The sequence below is a fragment of the Aulonocara sp. 'chitande type north' Nkhata Bay genome, linkage group LG19, assembly GCF_057382095.1.
Source record: "Aulonocara sp. 'chitande type north' Nkhata Bay isolate Kocher_YH1m ecotype deep benthic linkage group LG19, A_spYH_male_GT1.1, whole genome shotgun sequence".
Classification (NCBI taxonomy): Eukaryota; Metazoa; Chordata; class Actinopteri; order Cichliformes; family Cichlidae; genus Aulonocara; species Aulonocara sp. 'chitande type north' Nkhata Bay.
In genome coordinates, this window is record NC_141362.1 from 2,478,944 (window position 1) to 2,497,010 (window position 18,067).

General features: G+C 39.6%; 1 protein-coding gene across 5 annotated transcripts in view; it reads left to right on the plus strand.

Annotated features, from left to right (window-relative positions):
- nrxn3a (neurexin 3a) overlaps positions 1–18,067 on the plus strand; it is a 208,138-nt gene that overhangs the window by 132,767 nt on the left and 57,304 nt on the right. For all 5 annotated transcript variants that reach the window (XR_015126338.1, XR_015126339.1, XM_086274121.1 and 2 more), the window contains exons 13-18: positions 2,912–3,031; positions 3,314–3,434; positions 3,520–3,780; positions 4,037–4,227; positions 6,155–6,328; positions 12,204–12,323. Coding sequence is in view for 3 of the 5 variants with exons in the window: in XM_086274121.1 (XP_086130247.1) it covers positions 2,912–3,031; positions 3,314–3,434; positions 3,520–3,780; positions 4,037–4,227; positions 6,155–6,328; positions 12,204–12,323 (987 nt within the window). In the remaining 2 variants the exon portion in view is untranslated. The remainder of the gene's footprint in view (positions 1–2,911; positions 3,032–3,313; positions 3,435–3,519; positions 3,781–4,036; positions 4,228–6,154; positions 6,329–12,203; positions 12,324–18,067) is intronic.

Here is an 18,067-nt window from a genome sequence, read left to right on the forward strand (position 1 = left end):
AGCAGAGTACTACTGACATTTGTCGTCCAGTTTGGCGCTATGGCACCATATTGCCTCAGTAATGGAGACACTGGTACGGTAGATGAACAACCTTTTGGTGTTACCTCACAAGATGGAAATTAAAATTAGATGAAGATAAATATGAAATTTGGTAAGAATGTATGAAAAGGATGAGTAACTGTTATGTTCTGTGGTAGCAAACCAATAGAAATTGCTGGTGTAGAGCTTGTGCTTTAGCTGTAAGTTAGTACATATTGTTCTCTAAAGAGTGCAGTAATAGCCTGAAGTTAACACTGATGTAGGTAAATGACACTGAACAAGGTAAGTTATTATTAAACGATTATTATTAATCTGTCATTATTGGTTAGCACCAAAATGATGAACTTGACTAAATCATACAAGCCTCTGTCTTCAGTGGAACACGACTGAAAGCACTCAGATTTAAACTAAAGGGACTAAAGTAATTAGGTGTGTAAGCGTTCATGCCCAGCACATGAGTGCTCATGAACTACCTTTGATTTTATGTGAGGAATTTATAAACACCAAATATTAAAGCCTTATTTCAGGGGAAAACTTGACAAGCTAAACGATGTAACCATAAAAATTGAATTTTGTGAATCATTTTGAATTTGAGTGTTTGTTAAAACATTGATAATATCCATAATAATGCTATGATAAAACCCATGTTATCACTCCTTATTTTTCAAAGCACACTAATAGAGAAAGGAAGGAAAAATTCACATGTTGTTTCATCAGGTGGACATTTTCAGTCCATTACTTTTTCTGTACAACGAGACAGTTTTTTAAACTGAAATTTGTGTTTCCATAAGTAATATGCATGCTAATGACAACTAGCTGAGTACTGACTGACAACGGGTGTACTTTACACTCCTAACACAAACCCAGATTCAAAAGACTGAAAAATCAAACAGTCTTTTAATTAAATGTAATATTTGACTATTTATTGAAGAAAGCGTGTTTTTCAGAGGAAACTAGTTCGCAGGATAGTTTGTCATGTTAGGGAACTTTCTAAGCATTTTTCAGGCTAGCTGTGATGAATCATTAAGCTCTTTCTACTTATAGTGTGTCTGTTGCTGTTTTACAGTCATTTCCAAGATCACTACGATTGCTTTTACTCATAATGGGGTAATGGAGATTCGATCAGCTTAAAGATGTAATCAAAATGATTTAACCCAATTTAGATTTTAATTTAAATACTCAAAGAATGTACATATTAAAAACTAATATTAATATTGATAATATTACACGTTATTGAGAATATGCATTATCCTTTGAGCTTTTTGATATGAATAATTATAAATGAGAAAAACTTTTAAAATTGTTTCCCACGTTTCAGACAGCTTCTTGAAAATTGATGATGATCAATCTCATCAACTTCTCGCCAACTTGCCTACATAATCTGTCTTTATAGGTTCACAGTGTTGGCATCTGTATTACTTGTGTATTTACTTGGTATTGGATCGATACCAAAAGTTGTAGCACCATGCATTAAACACATTGATGGGATGTTAGCTATCCACTTCCAGTCACTCAAATAAACAATTAAATATATGAGGTCCACCAAATTCTTGGAGCTGCTTGAGCAAAGGATAGGTTGGTCCAGCAACCATGGAAAAATATAATTACGTTTCTCGTCTACGGTTGTGAAAGATTAAGACTGAAGACTCAAACTAAGTTAAACTTTTCTTTAATTTTCTTTTTTACATTTCAGTGCACCGCCTCGACTGCCACAAAATACTGCAAATAGTTCTATAATTACAGACTTTGACATATGCTGGTGACATAAATGCCACCATGTCTCACATGCATACAAAATATTAATTTTAGTTTTGGATTGTTATGATGCAACACATCTTTTTATAAAATCTGCCTGTGATTGCTAAAATACAGGTGGTGCATCAATTGACCCTTACCCCACTTTCCTCTGCATTTCCATGTGTGGCATCGCTGATGTAAATGATGTAAATGTAAAGAAGAAAATGCTTAAATTAATTTAAAGATAAATGAATAAAACTGTATGACCAACCTGTTTTCCACATCAGTGCTAATTTCTTTTAAATCTCATGACTGTTTTCTAACCTGAAGTAGTTTCATACTTTTCTAAAAGGAAAGAATAGTTCTCCTCCTGCCCTGAGATCAGGTGTGGCTGAAGAAATGGTTTCCAATAATATAAAGCAGCCGTCCTCATCCTTTTTTGTGCCAGGGATCGGTTTATGCCCGACAATATTTTCACGGACCGGCCTTTAAGGTTTTGCGTATAAATACAACAAAATAAAACCAGTACTGTTACCAAAAAAAAAAAAATTGATTCACACGGGAAAAAACCCTGTTAACACTGAAAACGATAAAAAACGATAAAAACCCTGAAAAGCATGAATTTCGCACCTGAGCCTCGACTCTGGCAGCCCAGTACCAAACGACTCCGGTCCGTGGCCCGGGGCTTGGGCACCACTGATATAAAGCCCTAATGTTTGCTGAACACAAACATATAACACTGGTCATGTTAATAGCATTTTGTTATTGGAGCAGGAGATTAAGAAATGAAGATAAAAAAGCAGTGCAGAACATGGAAGGAATGACAGGAAGATTTCTTTAACTCTATGATGAGTAAAAGCAATTATTTCTACTGCTTAGCAGTCAGGTAAATGATATGAGCACAGATGTTTGACATCTGTGCTCATATCATTTACCCTGTGTAAATAAATGAATGACTATATCAAACCTTTGTTTCCCATCAGATCTAATTTCAATCCAATTTTTCCCTCATTTTTAAACCACTAACCACGTTGTGGAAGACCTGTAAATGTTCCTATTGTCACTGGTGGGAAGCAAAGGTTTGGTTTTAGGCTCTCAGGATGTCCTTAACTTTGTGACTGACCATTGTTCTCAGGCAAGGGACCGGAGACCCTGTATGCTGGGCAAAAGCTCAATGATAATGAATGGCATACAGTGCGTGTGGTGCGTCGTGGCAAAACCTACAAGCTAACGGTTGACGATGATGTAGCAGAAGGTACTTGCCTCCATCAACTGGAAATATTCTTAGTATGTCTTTGTCAGTGTTATTCCACCATGCTACAGCATCTCGCCATAAACACTAAAGTCAGTGTGTAATTCTGCTCCAAAAAAGCAAGTACACATGTACCCATTAGTGTCAGTTTGCATTCATCTAATACTGTGTAATGTAATTTTCTCCTTAAATCAGCCCTTTTGTGTTAGTGTCAGACGGTGTTCTCTTTTCTTTTCGTTTTTTGTCTTTCTTTCAACCCTTCCCCTCCACCCTCCCCGTCTCCAGGCCAAATGGTGGGTGACCACACTCGTCTGGAGTTCCATAACATCGAAACAGGCATAATGACAGAGCGCCGATTTGTTTCTAGCATCCCATCCAGCTTTATTGGTCACCTCCAGAGCCTAAGGTATTTCTACTTCTAAGATGAATATTCTGTAGATTTTTAAAAATGTTTCCTTATTTTTGCCCACATGTTCTTTTCTTTTTCTCAGATTTAACGGCATGCTATACATTGACTTATGCAAGAATGGTGACATTGATTACTGTGAGCTCAATGCCCGCTTTGGGATTCGCTCCATTATCGCTGACCCTGTCACCTTCAAATCCAAGAGCAGCTATCTCAGCCTGGCCACGTTACAGGCCTACACGTCCATGCACCTCTTCTTTCAGTTCAAGACCACTTCACCAGATGGCTTCATACTCTTCAACTCTGGAGACGGCAATGATTTCATTGCTGTGGAACTAGTTAAAGGGTAAACTTTCCTTTAGAGGATACCTGTTAAACTTTTGTTAATGGTTGGTTGATTTTATTGTGTTCCAATAAGAATAACGAACAAACACATTTTTGTCAAAAGTCTGATATCCTGATCATGGCCGAACCTTCATTATAGGATAAAATTCATCTTTCTGTTATATTTTTACTAATTTGCAAATAGCAGATGTTTGTATTGCTATTTCACACTTGTTTTTGTTGTTAAACCCATATAACTAGTGATTTTTCTCTTGTAGGTACATACACTATGTTTTTGACCTTGGAAATGGGCCCAACCTCATCAAGGGAAAAAGTGAAAGGGCACTAAATGACAATCAGTGGCACAATGTGGCTATTACCCGAGACAACAGCAACACCCATACGCTGAAAGTAGATGCTACAGCCACTAGTCAGAGTATCAATGGTGCCAAGAATCTGGACCTTAAAGGTACACTCAAGATATGACTCAGTTTTTCATTTAGATATAGTGGTTGTTTGCTGCACTGATAAGAAACGAGTGTTTCGCTCTGTGGTATAGTGGTTAAGACATTTTACCTGACATGCAAAAGCTTCCTGGTTTCATTTTGGCAGGAGACACACAAACCATACCTCAAGCCCTTTGAGGGTTTTAAAAGATGCCTATAAATAAATGTATTATTATTATCATTATTATGAATAAACTTTATTACGATCTACTCAAGCTGCTTCAATTTCAGGACTTTAGATGCACAATCCTCTTAGCTGTGTGTGCAGCGCGCCTTCAAGCCCAGTTTTTGACACTTTGTGGAGCATGCTGTAACCTTGGGGATATAAATCCAATAATTTCACAATTCAGAACGATGACGATGATCACTGTTGACTTAGTTAAATTTGAAGTTAAAGTTTAGGACTGCCAAATATTAATGACTAATTGTGTGGAGGATGGGCTCATGGCGTACATCCTTTGATGCCAACTGGTCAGCCAGCTTACTACTTACTTCTAACTTACCTTTAATCTTTTCATGGATGCTAGGCGTGACGTTGTCAGCAGGAAGTGTGGGTCAATATACTGACACTGAAATACTTCAGGACTATTCCCCAGTCGTGCCTTGATGCCGGTTTGCATTTGTGAAATGAAGGAGTTGGTTTTTGAAGAGAACAACTACCACGGCTGGGTATCGATTTTGATTTCTATAACTGACTCGACGGTCCCGATTCGATTCGATTCAGTTTTGACTCAGACAGTCAGAAATATTAGAATTCTGATGATTTATCAGCACATGTCCATATTTTTATATCTATGTATAAAAACAAAGCTGAGACTTCATCAGAGGTGTGAGCATCACAGCAGAGGCCTTTGTGTCAAAGTAACTGAGGATAAAACAGAAAAACAAGCAGATTTTTCTGGCCTATAACCTTAAAAATATTCTGCAGTAGAACAAAACCTAAAGAAAACTATGATACAACATGTGAACATTACCTGAGGCTATTTTTGAGGAAAAAAAAAACAGCGGCCGGCAGCACTGTACACACTAGCAGACTGGTGCGTAATAAGCAAGCGAATGATGGAGACAACAGAGACGTTTGATGGTAAACTGGTCTGTGAGTACACTGAAAGAAAGCTGAAGTGCAATTTTATCGTGGTGGAAGCAAAACAGCAAAAGTACGAGGAAATGCATGAAGCGTAGTTTTGATCATTTTGTTTTGCTGATGGTTCAGCGAGTTTTGGTCAGAGAGTGACGAAACCTGCAGCTTCAGAATCTGTGAGATGTCGGTGTACGTGGCGTCGGGTGAACGATCCACGCTTTGTGTTTTACGTCTTTGTGTGGAATCCGTTTACCTGCTCTCATTTACTGTTTAGCTGTTTGGTGGTTGTTGAAATAGTTTTGTGAGCTTTAACCTGAGATTCTGACAAAATACTTTTATATTGAAATATTGATTCAGGATTTAGTGAATCGATCTCACTTTATTTAAACTAAAATCGATTTGGATAGAGGAAATTTATTTTTTAAAACCTCCCCCAATAACTGCATCAGACTTAACAAGACAGTGCAGACGGATCTTTCTGGTGTTCCCAGTAATGCAACAGTAAAATAGTTTGTGTGCTCAAGCAATAAGAAGGTGAATAATTAGCATACATTTGCAAATCAGCCAGCGTTGTATTCAGACAACAACAACAATAAAAATCCACGTACGTGTACAGCTGTCAAGAGGAAAAGCCTGTGTGATATGTGCGCTCTCTTTAGTTCGGTTTCGTGATTAATTAAAAGTTCTGTTTTGTTTGTCCTGATGTCGTTTAGATCTGAAAAGATTTCAACACAAATCTTTCTATAAATATCCATAATATTTTTAAAGATAATGTTCTCCTGCACTTTTACATTTTTTCTGTGCCCCAGGTGATCTGTTCATTGCTGGACTGGGTCCAGGCATGTATGGCAACCTGCCTAAACTGGTGGCTTCCAGAGACGGCTTCCAGGGCTGTTTGGCGTCAGTGGACCTCAATGGTCGTCTTCCGGATCTCCTCAACGATGCATTGTTTCGCAGCGGGCAGATTGAACGTGGATGTGAAGGTACACCGTCCCTCAAATCTCAGCCTGATTTAGACTACTACAACACAAACTTCAACTCCAACTCCAGCAGCCCTTTCTTCCTGCTCAATGCAAACAGTAGCTCTGCATCCATGAGACCGTATGGAAGGCGCTTCGTCTTATTAACTGTATTTGTTGCCTCACTTATTCACTGTTAGAATTCTGATCAAATCAGCTCCTCGTACAAAACCAAGTTATCGGCCACATCGGTCGCCTCCTTACAGAGCCTTCATCATCACTATTTATGCAGCCTTTGCTAATGCAAAGATTACCTCTCTTATTTTTTTTAATCTATGATGCTTTTGTAAAGTTTTTTTTCTGAATGATATGAATATTAAGTTTTATAACTGATTCAAAACAAAAACAGATTCTAATGGGTGCTGGCTCAGGTATGTCAGTAAAAGGACAAAAGACAGAGAGAGTCACTACATTTACATTTCCTTCAACATACTCACGTTATTCTTCACTTACACTAACTCTGAGAGTTGGCTACAATGCTTCTGACTACATATGCTGAACACTGTCCTGTGTCACGATGCCAATGATGTGTCAGTCCTGAGTGGATCATTGTTTACATCCATTTCAACCTTTAAAGCCCACAGAGTAATGGATTCAGATGAGACAATGCTACACAGTAAATAAAGTTCTCTCTGGTCTCAGAGCACTGTCATAAATGGTGACAAAATGACAACTATTTCTTTGTGTACATCATTGTTGAGGTCATTAACTATCATCATTTCTATTACTTTATTCATTTTTTGTACTCTCTATAGATGATTCATTACAGTAACCATAACTATCATTACTTTTGTGTTTGCCCTGGTTATTGTTACATCTGCAAAAATCTTTATCCTCACTGGGGCCACCAAACAAGATAGGACAACAGAAAGTAATGTATCCCATTACTGCACTGAAATGAGTATGTTACAAGGAAATGTTATATTTGGAATAGCATTAGGCGAAACATTGGACATGGACCCAAGTAGATTTTTTTATATGACAGTCGACATGCCTTTGAAACTTAAGCAACAAGAAAACATATTTTATGTCTGCACTGTGTATGTTCTGCCATGAACATGTAAATAGACCATATGAAGAAAAGTACAGGGGCGGCTACACATTACAAGTACAGGAGGTACTTGGTCATGGAAACCTATGCCATGAAGCGCCTTTGTTTCTGTGCCGATGTTGATGGGCAAGGCTGAAACTGTTAGTCAGTCAGCAGAGACTCTTACACACTTACGACGCAGCAATGCATGGCACCTTTACATGATCTGCCACTCTGTGGCTGACTTGTTAGGATTCCTAAATGATTCCACTTTGGAATAATACCATCACAACACCACAGTTCATTATGGAATATCCAGGAGGGAAGAAATTTCACAAACTGACTTCAAATGCTCGTATCCGATTGCATTTCCATGCTTGAACTCGGTGAGCTGTCAGAATGACCCATTCTTTCACTGCCGTTTGTAAATACAGATCTGATGGTTGGTGCTTGATTAGATACACCTGTGGCAACTGGACTGAAAATATCTTGGCTGTGGTTACGTAGTAACAATGTCCTGATTTTGGTTAAAACATTCTCATTAAGTTGTTTTTTCATGACTCTCACACTTTACCAAGAGATCAAGCTGTTATATATCTATTATAAAAATCAAAGCTCAAAATTTATGTGACTCTTTTGAATAATATTTGGCACTTTCGATGGGAATCACTGTTTTTATTACATTTATTTTGTTAGACTACTGCTGTTTGAGGTAGCCGGGGTTTACAAATGGTCAGCTGCAGAAGTACAAAGCAAATAACAATGTAACTACTTCAAAAAATAGTTTATATCTTTATTTGTAGGATGTGCAGTTTTACATCTTGCCATTATTTCTGCATCAGGCTATATTTGGTATTCAGTTCACACAGACCTTTGTTCACAAAGACAAACTTGCCAAAGGTTTTAACATGTTCTGTGTAGCTACACCAAAATGGGCCGTTGAAACATTTTGCACAAGAAAACAAATGTCATTGTGGACAAAATGTTTCCATCTTCCTGTAAAAGTTGTGCATTTTTATTATTCACTTATTTATTTGTTGCTGTTTTATGGGCCATCTTCCACAATCTGTTTGCATGGACATCATTTTCTATACAGCAGTTTTTCTTATGCCTGCCATATCATTGAGTTGGAAATGTATGTATTGTACTTTTTGTTTTTCATGGAACATTTATTTAAAGAGCCCCATGTTAAACCAATAAATGTGCTAGCTGACATTTCATTTTAGTAGAAAAGAAACGGTATATGTCCTTGGTATAACAATCTGAATCAGAGTGAAAACAATGTTATTTCATTGTACTGTATGCAGCGCAAGAAAGTATCGGTTGATTAATTTATTTTTCCAAATAAAATTTCATCAATCGCAGTTTGTTGGTCTTGTCCATGGCATTTTTGTGTGTTTGTATGATTTTTGTATGGTTTTCTTTTTCTTTTGCAATACACCACGATCAGCTCAACAGTCTTTTAAACTGTTTGAAATTTCATTGTTTGTAATTTCATTACAAGCTTTCATCACATTAAAAGTTTTTCTTGTTTGTTTGTTTGTAAGTTTGTTGCCTATATCGAAGCCCATCTGTAATTAGGGAGTTCAGACTGCAGCAATACATTTTGCCGTCACTAGAGGGCGATGCTGCACTGCTAACAAACAGCAAATAAGCATCAAAACTGAGCTTTAGGATTTTCTTATAAGCTAACGTTTAAAACAATCCCCCCTCGACAGTCAACATGACTTTGTCCCGAATACCTCCTTTAACTGAGCATCTTTGACGAGGTAAGTCTCCGGACCATCACATGATTTGAGGTCGAATAACAATAAGTTTTTGTTCAGTATCATTGCAAACCAACCATTCAAGTTATAAAAAATAAACAATAATTTCCCAAACAAATGAATGTGTGTGAGTAACCAAAGTATACAAACAACAGCACACAAAGCAGTTTAACAAAACGTCTCGTTGCTCTTTATTTGTCATTATCATCCTAACATTCACAGAGTTATCGATGACACATTGTTATAGTGGCACAGTCGCGTTCTGACAGCACAAAGGTCTGGCTGGGCCTCTCCTCCTGCTCTGTGTACTCCACCTTCCTCTCAGTCCAAAGACATGCATGCCTGTTTAATTAATGATTCTAAATTGGCTGTCAGTGTGAATGTGAGCATGAATGATTGTTTGTCTCTCCACGTTAGTCCAGTAGACTAATGGCCTGTCCACACGCGTCTACCATGGCAGCTGGAATGGGCTTCAGCTCTCCTGTAAACATGAACTAGCTCAGCCGTTAAAACTGATGCATAGAGAACAGCCAAACAGAAAGTCTGAACAGAAATAACTGAAATGTACTATGCTTCATTTCAAATATAAAATAGTGTAGTTTATTTAAAGAATAACTACATTTTGCCACATTCCAATGAGAAAAAGATTTTTAGGGATAACTGTAGCAGTTGAATGATCTTTTACCAATTCAGTCCAATCAAAATTCAGTATTGAGTTTTATTCAATTTTATTTATATAATGCCAAATACAACAACAGTCACCACATGGACTTTAACAGCCATAAGACATTACATTATGATGACTGACAGGTAACGTGAATAACACTGATGATCACGTTATTCTGGCACCTATTATTGAGTGAGAGATATATAGATAATATTTTAAGGAGCAAGTGCAAGGACCAGATTGTGATGGTTAGATGATATGGTCAGAGCATCTCCTAAACTGCAGCTCTTGTAGTTTGTTCTCACTCTGCAGTGGTATCTATCAAAAGTTTTTCCAAGGAAGGAACAGCAGTGACAGACAGGTTGTTCATGGGCAGCCAAGACTTCAGTGATGCGCATTCAATTTCCATTCAATTTTATTTATACAGCACCAAATCACAACAACAGTCGCCTCAAGGCGCTTTACATTGTAAGGTAGACCCTAATACATACAGAGAAAACCCCAACAATCATATGACCCCCTATGAGCAAGCACTTTGGCAACAGTGGGAAGGAAAAACTCCCTTTCAACAGGAAGAAACCTCCGGCAGAACCAGGCTCAGGGAGGGGCGGGGCCATCTGCTGTGATTGGTTGGGGTGAGAGAAGGAAGACAGGATAAAGACATGCTGTGGAAGAGAGACAGAGGTTAATAACAGATATGATTCAATGCAGAGAGGTCTGTTAACACATAGTGAGTGAAGAAGAAACACCCAGTGCATCATGGGAATCCCCCAGGAGCCTAATGCAGCATAACTAAGGGGTCATTCAGGGTCACCTGGTCCAGCCCTAACTATATGCTTTAGCAAAAAGGAAAGTTTGAAGCCTAATCTTAAAAGTAGAGATAGTGTCTGTCTCCTGAATCCAAACTGGAAGCTGGTTCCACAGAAGAGGGGCCTGAAAACTGAAGGCTCTGCCTCCCATTCTACTTTTAAATACTCTAGGAACAACAAGTAGGCCTGCAGAGCGAGAGCGAAGTGCTCTAATAGGGTGATATGGTACTACAAGGTCATTAAGATAAGATGGAGCCTGATTATTTAAGACCTTGTATGTGAGGAGCAGGATTTAGATCTGGGGCCAATGAATGGAAGCCAATACAGGATAAATTACATTAGTCCAGCCAAGAAGTAATAAATGCATGAACTAGTTTTTCAGCGTAACTCTGAGACAGGATATTTCTAATGTGCATGAAAAATGAAGGGTGGCCTATGTTTTCCAGTCCAACCGATCAACTACTGTAGCTCAAATTGCTGAAAAATGACACTGATTATTATAGAAAGGTGTCAGAATACACAGTCCATTGCAGTTTGCTGTGTTTGGGGCTGCATAGTTGCAGACCCATGCCCATGCTGACCCCTGTCCACTAACAATGTTCACACGAGCATCAGAACTGTACCCCTAACTAATGGAAGAAGGTAGCCTGGTGTGATTAATCATGTTTCCTTTTACATTGCATGGATGGCCGGGTGCGTGTGTTGCTTACCTGGGGAACACCTGACAGCTGAAGAAGACAAGCCAGCAGTGGCAGTGTGATACTCTGGGCAATGTTTGGGGAGACCTTGGGTCCTGCTAAGCATTGTTGCAGACCATGCACACCATTTCATTGGACTGGGACCTAGACAATATTAGGCAGGTGATCATAATGGTATGCCTGATCACTGTATATTTTAAGATAAAGACCCAGCAATAATAGAGTGAAACCTAATGCCAAGTATGTATCTGTTTAAAAACCACATTTCTAAGATTTGTAGGGATTTTTAGGAAGGCTTATGAACTAGATAAGTATGGAGAGAGAACAGGGAGAGACCAGAGAGACATGGGGACACAAATCACTTCCACAGGAGACACCGGTGATGAGACAAAGACAAGAATGGGACAGACTGGGCACGGAAGAGAATCAAGAACTTAAAATATAAATGAAAAAACTATGGACTACTAAACTCAAAACTAACTGATACATAGCTTTAATGTAAGTATTTCTTAAATTACCCAGGACCAAAACACTGAGTAGCTCCGTAATTACCCTGAGTGTGTGAAGACTTCCCATTTACATGTACAAAATGTAAACTATTCAATAGATTTGCTTCAAATCTCTGTACTAAAGTATTGTGGTCAGTGGTAATGAATGCTGCATTGAGGCAGCACACGCACAGAGGTGAGTCCTCTGTCAGTGGCCATAAGAAGATGAGTCCTCTTCAGTACCACTGTTTCTGTACCCTGATCATAAACCGTTCCTCTCATTCTTTAGTATAGGAGAATCATATACATATTTTGAGCTGCAACACTGAACTGAAGCCAGTTTTGCCAGTTTTGTGTTTGCTTCTTTTGTCTGATCCCCAGGACCCAGCACTACCTGCCAAGAGGATTCCTGTGCCAACATGGGCATTTGCATTCAACAGTGGGAGAACTACACCTGCGACTGCTCCATGACTTCATACACCGGCACACAATGCAATGACCGTGAGTAATATCTAATGTCACATTCATACAATATCACTTTTTTGTGACCAGTGAGTGACAAATGTGAGATTCAAGAAAAAAATTAAAATGGAGAACATTCAATGTGTTGACTGCATATTAATACACATGTTGCAAGTCAGCTTTATATTCTTAGAAATATGTAGCCTATACACTAAATATTAATTTAGCTGAACCTTAGTGGTGGTGAGTGGCACTGATGTATGCTTAGTATTAAGTCTTCCTAGCTATGGATTCCAATTACAAAGAAAAATCATGGACAAAAATGAAGGATTTAACATTGTGTGGACATGTTTCTTTGTTTACCGGCTTGCGTGTGTGCTTGATGTGCAGCAAGATATTAAGCAAAATTATTTGGGAAGACATTTCCACAACAAGCTCTGTGAAATTGCTGAACAGTATCTGTGTGGATGTGAGACACAAAGAACAATTTCCAAGCTGCTGAGAAAAGCTGAGTAGAGCAAACTCCTAGTCTTGTAGTTGTGTTCACAAGTGGTGAATAGATGAAAGAGTCGGTTGTAAAAAAAAACTCATTCAGTCTCTGAAGAGGATGTTCTTTCCCAATACATTCATCCGTGGTGCTAAACCAAAATAATGTAACTCCAGTGCTGCTAGGGTACAGAACAAAACTGTCAAACACACTAGTGCATCTGACCGTGCCAGCAAACACGCTAACATATCAGTATGAAACCAAATAGTCTGCTGCTAATTCTCTTATTAATCTTAAAACAGATTAGTGGGGGGGTCACGTGACGTCAATGGCGGAGTAGCTGTGTTTCTCGCCCGCTCCCGCAGCTTGGCATTTGTTTAGGCCTTTATATGTCTTATTTGGTTAAAGTCTCTGTTTATTTCGACTTTTAAACTTCGTACGATGCCAAGCACCCAGAAGAAGCTCAACCTTGGGTCGAAACCGGGCAAATCCGGAGGAAATCACCCTCCGCTCAGCGATCATGCTGTAGCGGTTATGGCGGAGGCCCAGTCGCTCCCACTTCTCGACCGAATGGACGTCGACAAATTGGTGGAGAGGATATCGGCGGAGGTGCTGAGGGCGGTGGAGGCCTCCTTTGAGAAGAAGATTGATCCAGTTCTGAAAAGACTGGAAACATGCGCAGCTAACATTTCTGCATTGGATGTTCAAATGAAGGAGGCAGAGGCACGTATATCAACGCAGGAAGATGTTACAGCGGGATATGGCGCCAAGATTTCTGAAGTGGAGCTCAAGCTGGAGGCCGCTTTGGATAAGATTGATGACTTGGAGAACAGGAGCCGACGGTGTAACATACGTGTTATTGGGCTACCCGAAGGCAGTGAAGGTACCAACCCTGTGTCTTTTTTCAAAACGTGGTTACCGGAGTTGGTGGCTGTGAGTTTCAAGGGCGGCGCTGTTAAAATCGATCGCTGCCACCGGGTGCTTGCACGCCTCCCTTCCAGTGCCCAGCGACCCCGCGCGGTCATCATAAAGCTCCACAACTTCCAGGATAAAGCACGGATCATGCAAGCGGCTAGGAGGAAGCAGTCCTTATTTCATAATGGCATTCCTATTATGATATTCGAGGACTTCTCCGCCGCTGTTCTGAAGAAACGCCAGGGATTCTACCACGTCAAACAACGCCTTAGGGAGATGGGTGTCCCCTTCGCTATGATGTACCCGGCTGTCCTTAGGATCAAGATCGATGGCCAGGAGAAATCTTTTAGATCTCCAGAAGCAATCTCAGCTTACCTGGATAACGTACCTCAAGGGGCGGGGCCGCACTCATCCTCGGTGGCTCCAGTGGACTGTTGATCTGTGCTCCTGTCCCATACCTGAGGCATTCGCCAATCCCTCGTCTCCTCCTCCTCCTCCTTTTTTTTTTTTTTTTTTCTTTTCCTTCCCTGTTTATTATTATTGTTATTTTTTCTGTTTGGTTCCTTTTTTTTTTCTTTTCGGGTCTGTGCGGAGATAATAACCCCATACACATAGACTATTTTATTTAGCCATTTATAATCCGAATTCTTGTTTTAGCTGCGGGCGGGCAACTGTTTCACGTTACTGATTAAGAAAAGACTCTGGTCCAGCATCGTTCTATGTCCAAGTTGGAAAGTTTGCTTGCGCCCCCTGCTGGGCGTTGGAGACCTTTGTCTGACCTCCATACTCACTGGTTTCTTGACGGTTCTGTTTCTTGTAAATAGTTTTTTGTTAATTGTTAGCAAAGCAGTACGTTTGTTTTTCTATGTGTATTTTACTTGCCACTGGTGTTGTAGAGCAGTGTTTGGGAGCCCTACATATCAGCTATGCTTTGGTCACCTGAGCGAGGTTCCATGCTTATTTAAAATGTTGTATGATAAGTGATAATTCAATGTTGAATGTTTGTTCCTGGAATGTAGGAGGTATACATAACCCTATTAAACGGGAAAAAAATATTGAGCTTTCTTAAGAGGGAGAATGTACATGTTGCCTTGTTGCAAGAAACTCACCTGTCTCCTCAGGAGCATCTAAAACTGAAACGTGATTGGGTCGGTCAAGTTTTTAGTTCCTCCTTTACGAGTAAGAGCCGCGGTGTAGCCGTTTTAATACATAAACACCTACCGCTGACAGTTGACCAAACATTTTGTGATAAGTCTGGTAGATATGTTTCCTTAAAAGGCACCCTAGGTGGTCAGGCGGTGTCATTTCTGAATATTTACTTTCCGCCAGTACAGTCTAGCGACTATATTTTCTCTTCCTTTTCTGATTGGGTTTGTGATAATTCTGTGATTTTAACTGTTATTTTTCTACAACTAAGGACAGATCCCCTCCTAAACAAATTCAAATGTCTACAAGGGCCAAAGCACTTTTAAATACTTGTAACGAACTTGATCTGGTTGATACCTGGCGGACTCTTCATCCTAACGATAAAGAATTTACTTTTTTTTCCGGTGTTCATAGAACAAGTAGTAGGATCGATCTCGTTTTCACCCCCAAACGATCACTGGGAAACATTTTGAGATTTACAATAGGCGATATTATTATATCAGATCATGCGCCGGTCTTTGTTCAGCTAAGTGATCTAAATCCTGTCCCTCGGTCTCATACCTGGAGATTTGACAATTTTTTGATTCACGACCCAAGGTTCGAAACATTTTTAAATGATCAGCTTGAACATTTTTTAAAGGTCAATGCAACCCCTGAAGTTTCTCCAGGCCTGCTTTGGGACACCCTGAAGGCTTACACCCGTGGACTGATTATATCATATTCAGCAGGCCTGAAGCGGCAGAGGTTGTATGAGTTTGCTAATAAACCTAACCGCTATCTGGCCAATCTTCTTCATAATAAGGGTGCTGGTTGTAATATCCCATGTGTTAGAGACTCATCTGGTTTACCTAAATATGACAATTTAATTATTAATGATACTTTTAAAACTTTTTACAAGCAGTTATATACCTCCCAGTTTAAATCAACATTGGAACAAGGTATGCATCACTTCTTCTTAGGACTAAATTTACCTAAAGTTACTGAAATCCAAAGGGATGATTTATGTAAACCTATAACGCAAAGTGAAAGTTATTCAGATGCTTCCAAATAACAAAGCCCCGGGTTCAGACGGGTTCACAGGGGAATTTTTTAAGAAATTTAGTAATATTCTGACTTCCCCACTGTATAAGATGCTTCTGTCCTCTTTTGAGGCAGGCACTCTCCCCCCCCTCCTTAATGGAGGCTAATATTTCGCTAATTCTGAAGAAGGGGAAACCTCCAGAAGAATGCGCCTCCTATAGGCCTATATCTGTTTTAAATCTTGATTTGAAGATACTTGCTAAAGTCCTGGCTGTACGTCTTGAGCCAATACTACCTTCGATCGTTGAGAATGATCAAACTGGTTTTATACGGGGGCGGTATTCCACACATAGCGTGAGGCGCCTACTTAACATTATTCAGCACTCATCTTTGTTTAACCCTGAGGCTCTAGTCATCTCACTTGACGCTGAAAAGGCCTTTGACCGTCTGGAATGGCCGTTTCTTCTTTTCACACTTCAAGAATTTGGTTTAGGTGACAACTTCGTTAAATGGATTCAGATCCTTTATACTTCCCCTCTTTCGGCAGTGATTACCAATGGTTATAGGTCGGACAATTTCAGTATTGAACGTGGCAGTCGGCAGGGCTGTCCGCTGAGCCCTTTGTTATTCGCCCTGGCTATGGAACCCCTTACCACAGCCATTAGGAAGGATGCTGCTATTGAAGGACTCTGTTTGAACAATTCTCAACATAAGATTTCACTTTATGCAGATGACGTCTTAATTTTTCTAAATTCTCCTGCTCACTCAATTCCTAGATTAGTTGCGTTAATTTCCCAATACGGCTCCTTCTCAGGCTACAAGATCAATTTTTCTAAAAGTGAGGCTATGCCCCTCTCTGTTCTAAATGAGGTTGATCCAAACATTTCTCAGCCTTTTCGTTGGTCTCCCTCCGGTTTCACTTATTTAGGGGTAAAGATTTCACCGAATCTAAAAGAAATGTATAGTCTGAACTACACCCCTTTAATTCAGACCAGCAATCGCGATTTGGGTAGGTGGTGCAGCCTCCCTCTGTCTCTCTTAGGTCGTATTCATCTGGTCAAGATGAATATCCTCCCTCGCCTCTTGTATTTATTCCAGATGTTACCGCTTGCTCTGTCCAAAAAGGTTTTGTCAAAATTAAATGGTTCAATTATTTCTTTTATATGGCGTAAGAAAAGACCTAGGCTGAGATACAGTTTTCTGTGTTTGCCTGTTCAGAAAGGCGGTCTTGCCGCTCCCTCCTTCCCACAATACCTCTTGGCTGCACAGTTTAAATTTCTTACAGAATGGTTTATGGACGATCCGGATTCCATTTACCTCAGCGCTGAGTCCGCTTCTTTAAAGGGTATCTGTTGCGGAACCTGCTATATATTTCCTCAGGTAAAGCCACAGTTCTAACACAAGATAATATGGTGCTAAAGAATATGCTCGTTATTTGGCGCAAAGTCAGGCGCCTGGAAGGATATTATAATTGTTTCTCCCTTCTTACTCCTATTCATGAAAACCCTGACTTCTTACCTGGTCTTCGGGCTGGTTTTGAGGACTGGTCTCAAAAAGGGATTAATACAGTGGGTGATCTTGTTCATGAGAACTCTCTTCTTACTTTTAATCAACTGAAAAGCAAGTTTGGTCTGACCAATAAGGATTTTTTGAAGTACTTTCAGGTAAAGCACTATATTACTTCTAAATTGAAGGATTTTAATGGAGGGTTTGGTCTTTCTCCTATAGAATCACTCATGGTAAAAACTACCCAACTAAAATGTATCACTAAAAAGATTTATAACATTCTGTCTGATCTTAGAATGGATGACTCTAACAAAATCAAGGGCCAATGGGAATCAGACGTAGGCGCTATAGATGCTGAAGCTTGGGATGAGTTGTGTTGTCGTCCTTTTAAAGCCTTGGCATCTAATTCTATTTGGGAAAGGCAGTTTAAACTTATAAATAGGCTTTATATTACACCCGAGAAGAGACACATGATGTTTCCAGCTTTGCCTAATCTCTGTAACAAATGTCAGTCTGCTGTTGGTTCCTTTTTTCATTGTCTGTGGAGCTGCCCTGTTATTCTACAGTTTTGGAGATCACTCATAGACAAGCTATGTACTATATTTAATTGCCGACTGCATCTGGGTCCAAGGACTTGTGTAACCCAGTAGAGAAAACTACCTTTTGTTATTTTTTTTCTTGTTTTCGTTTTGATTGTATAAATGTATTT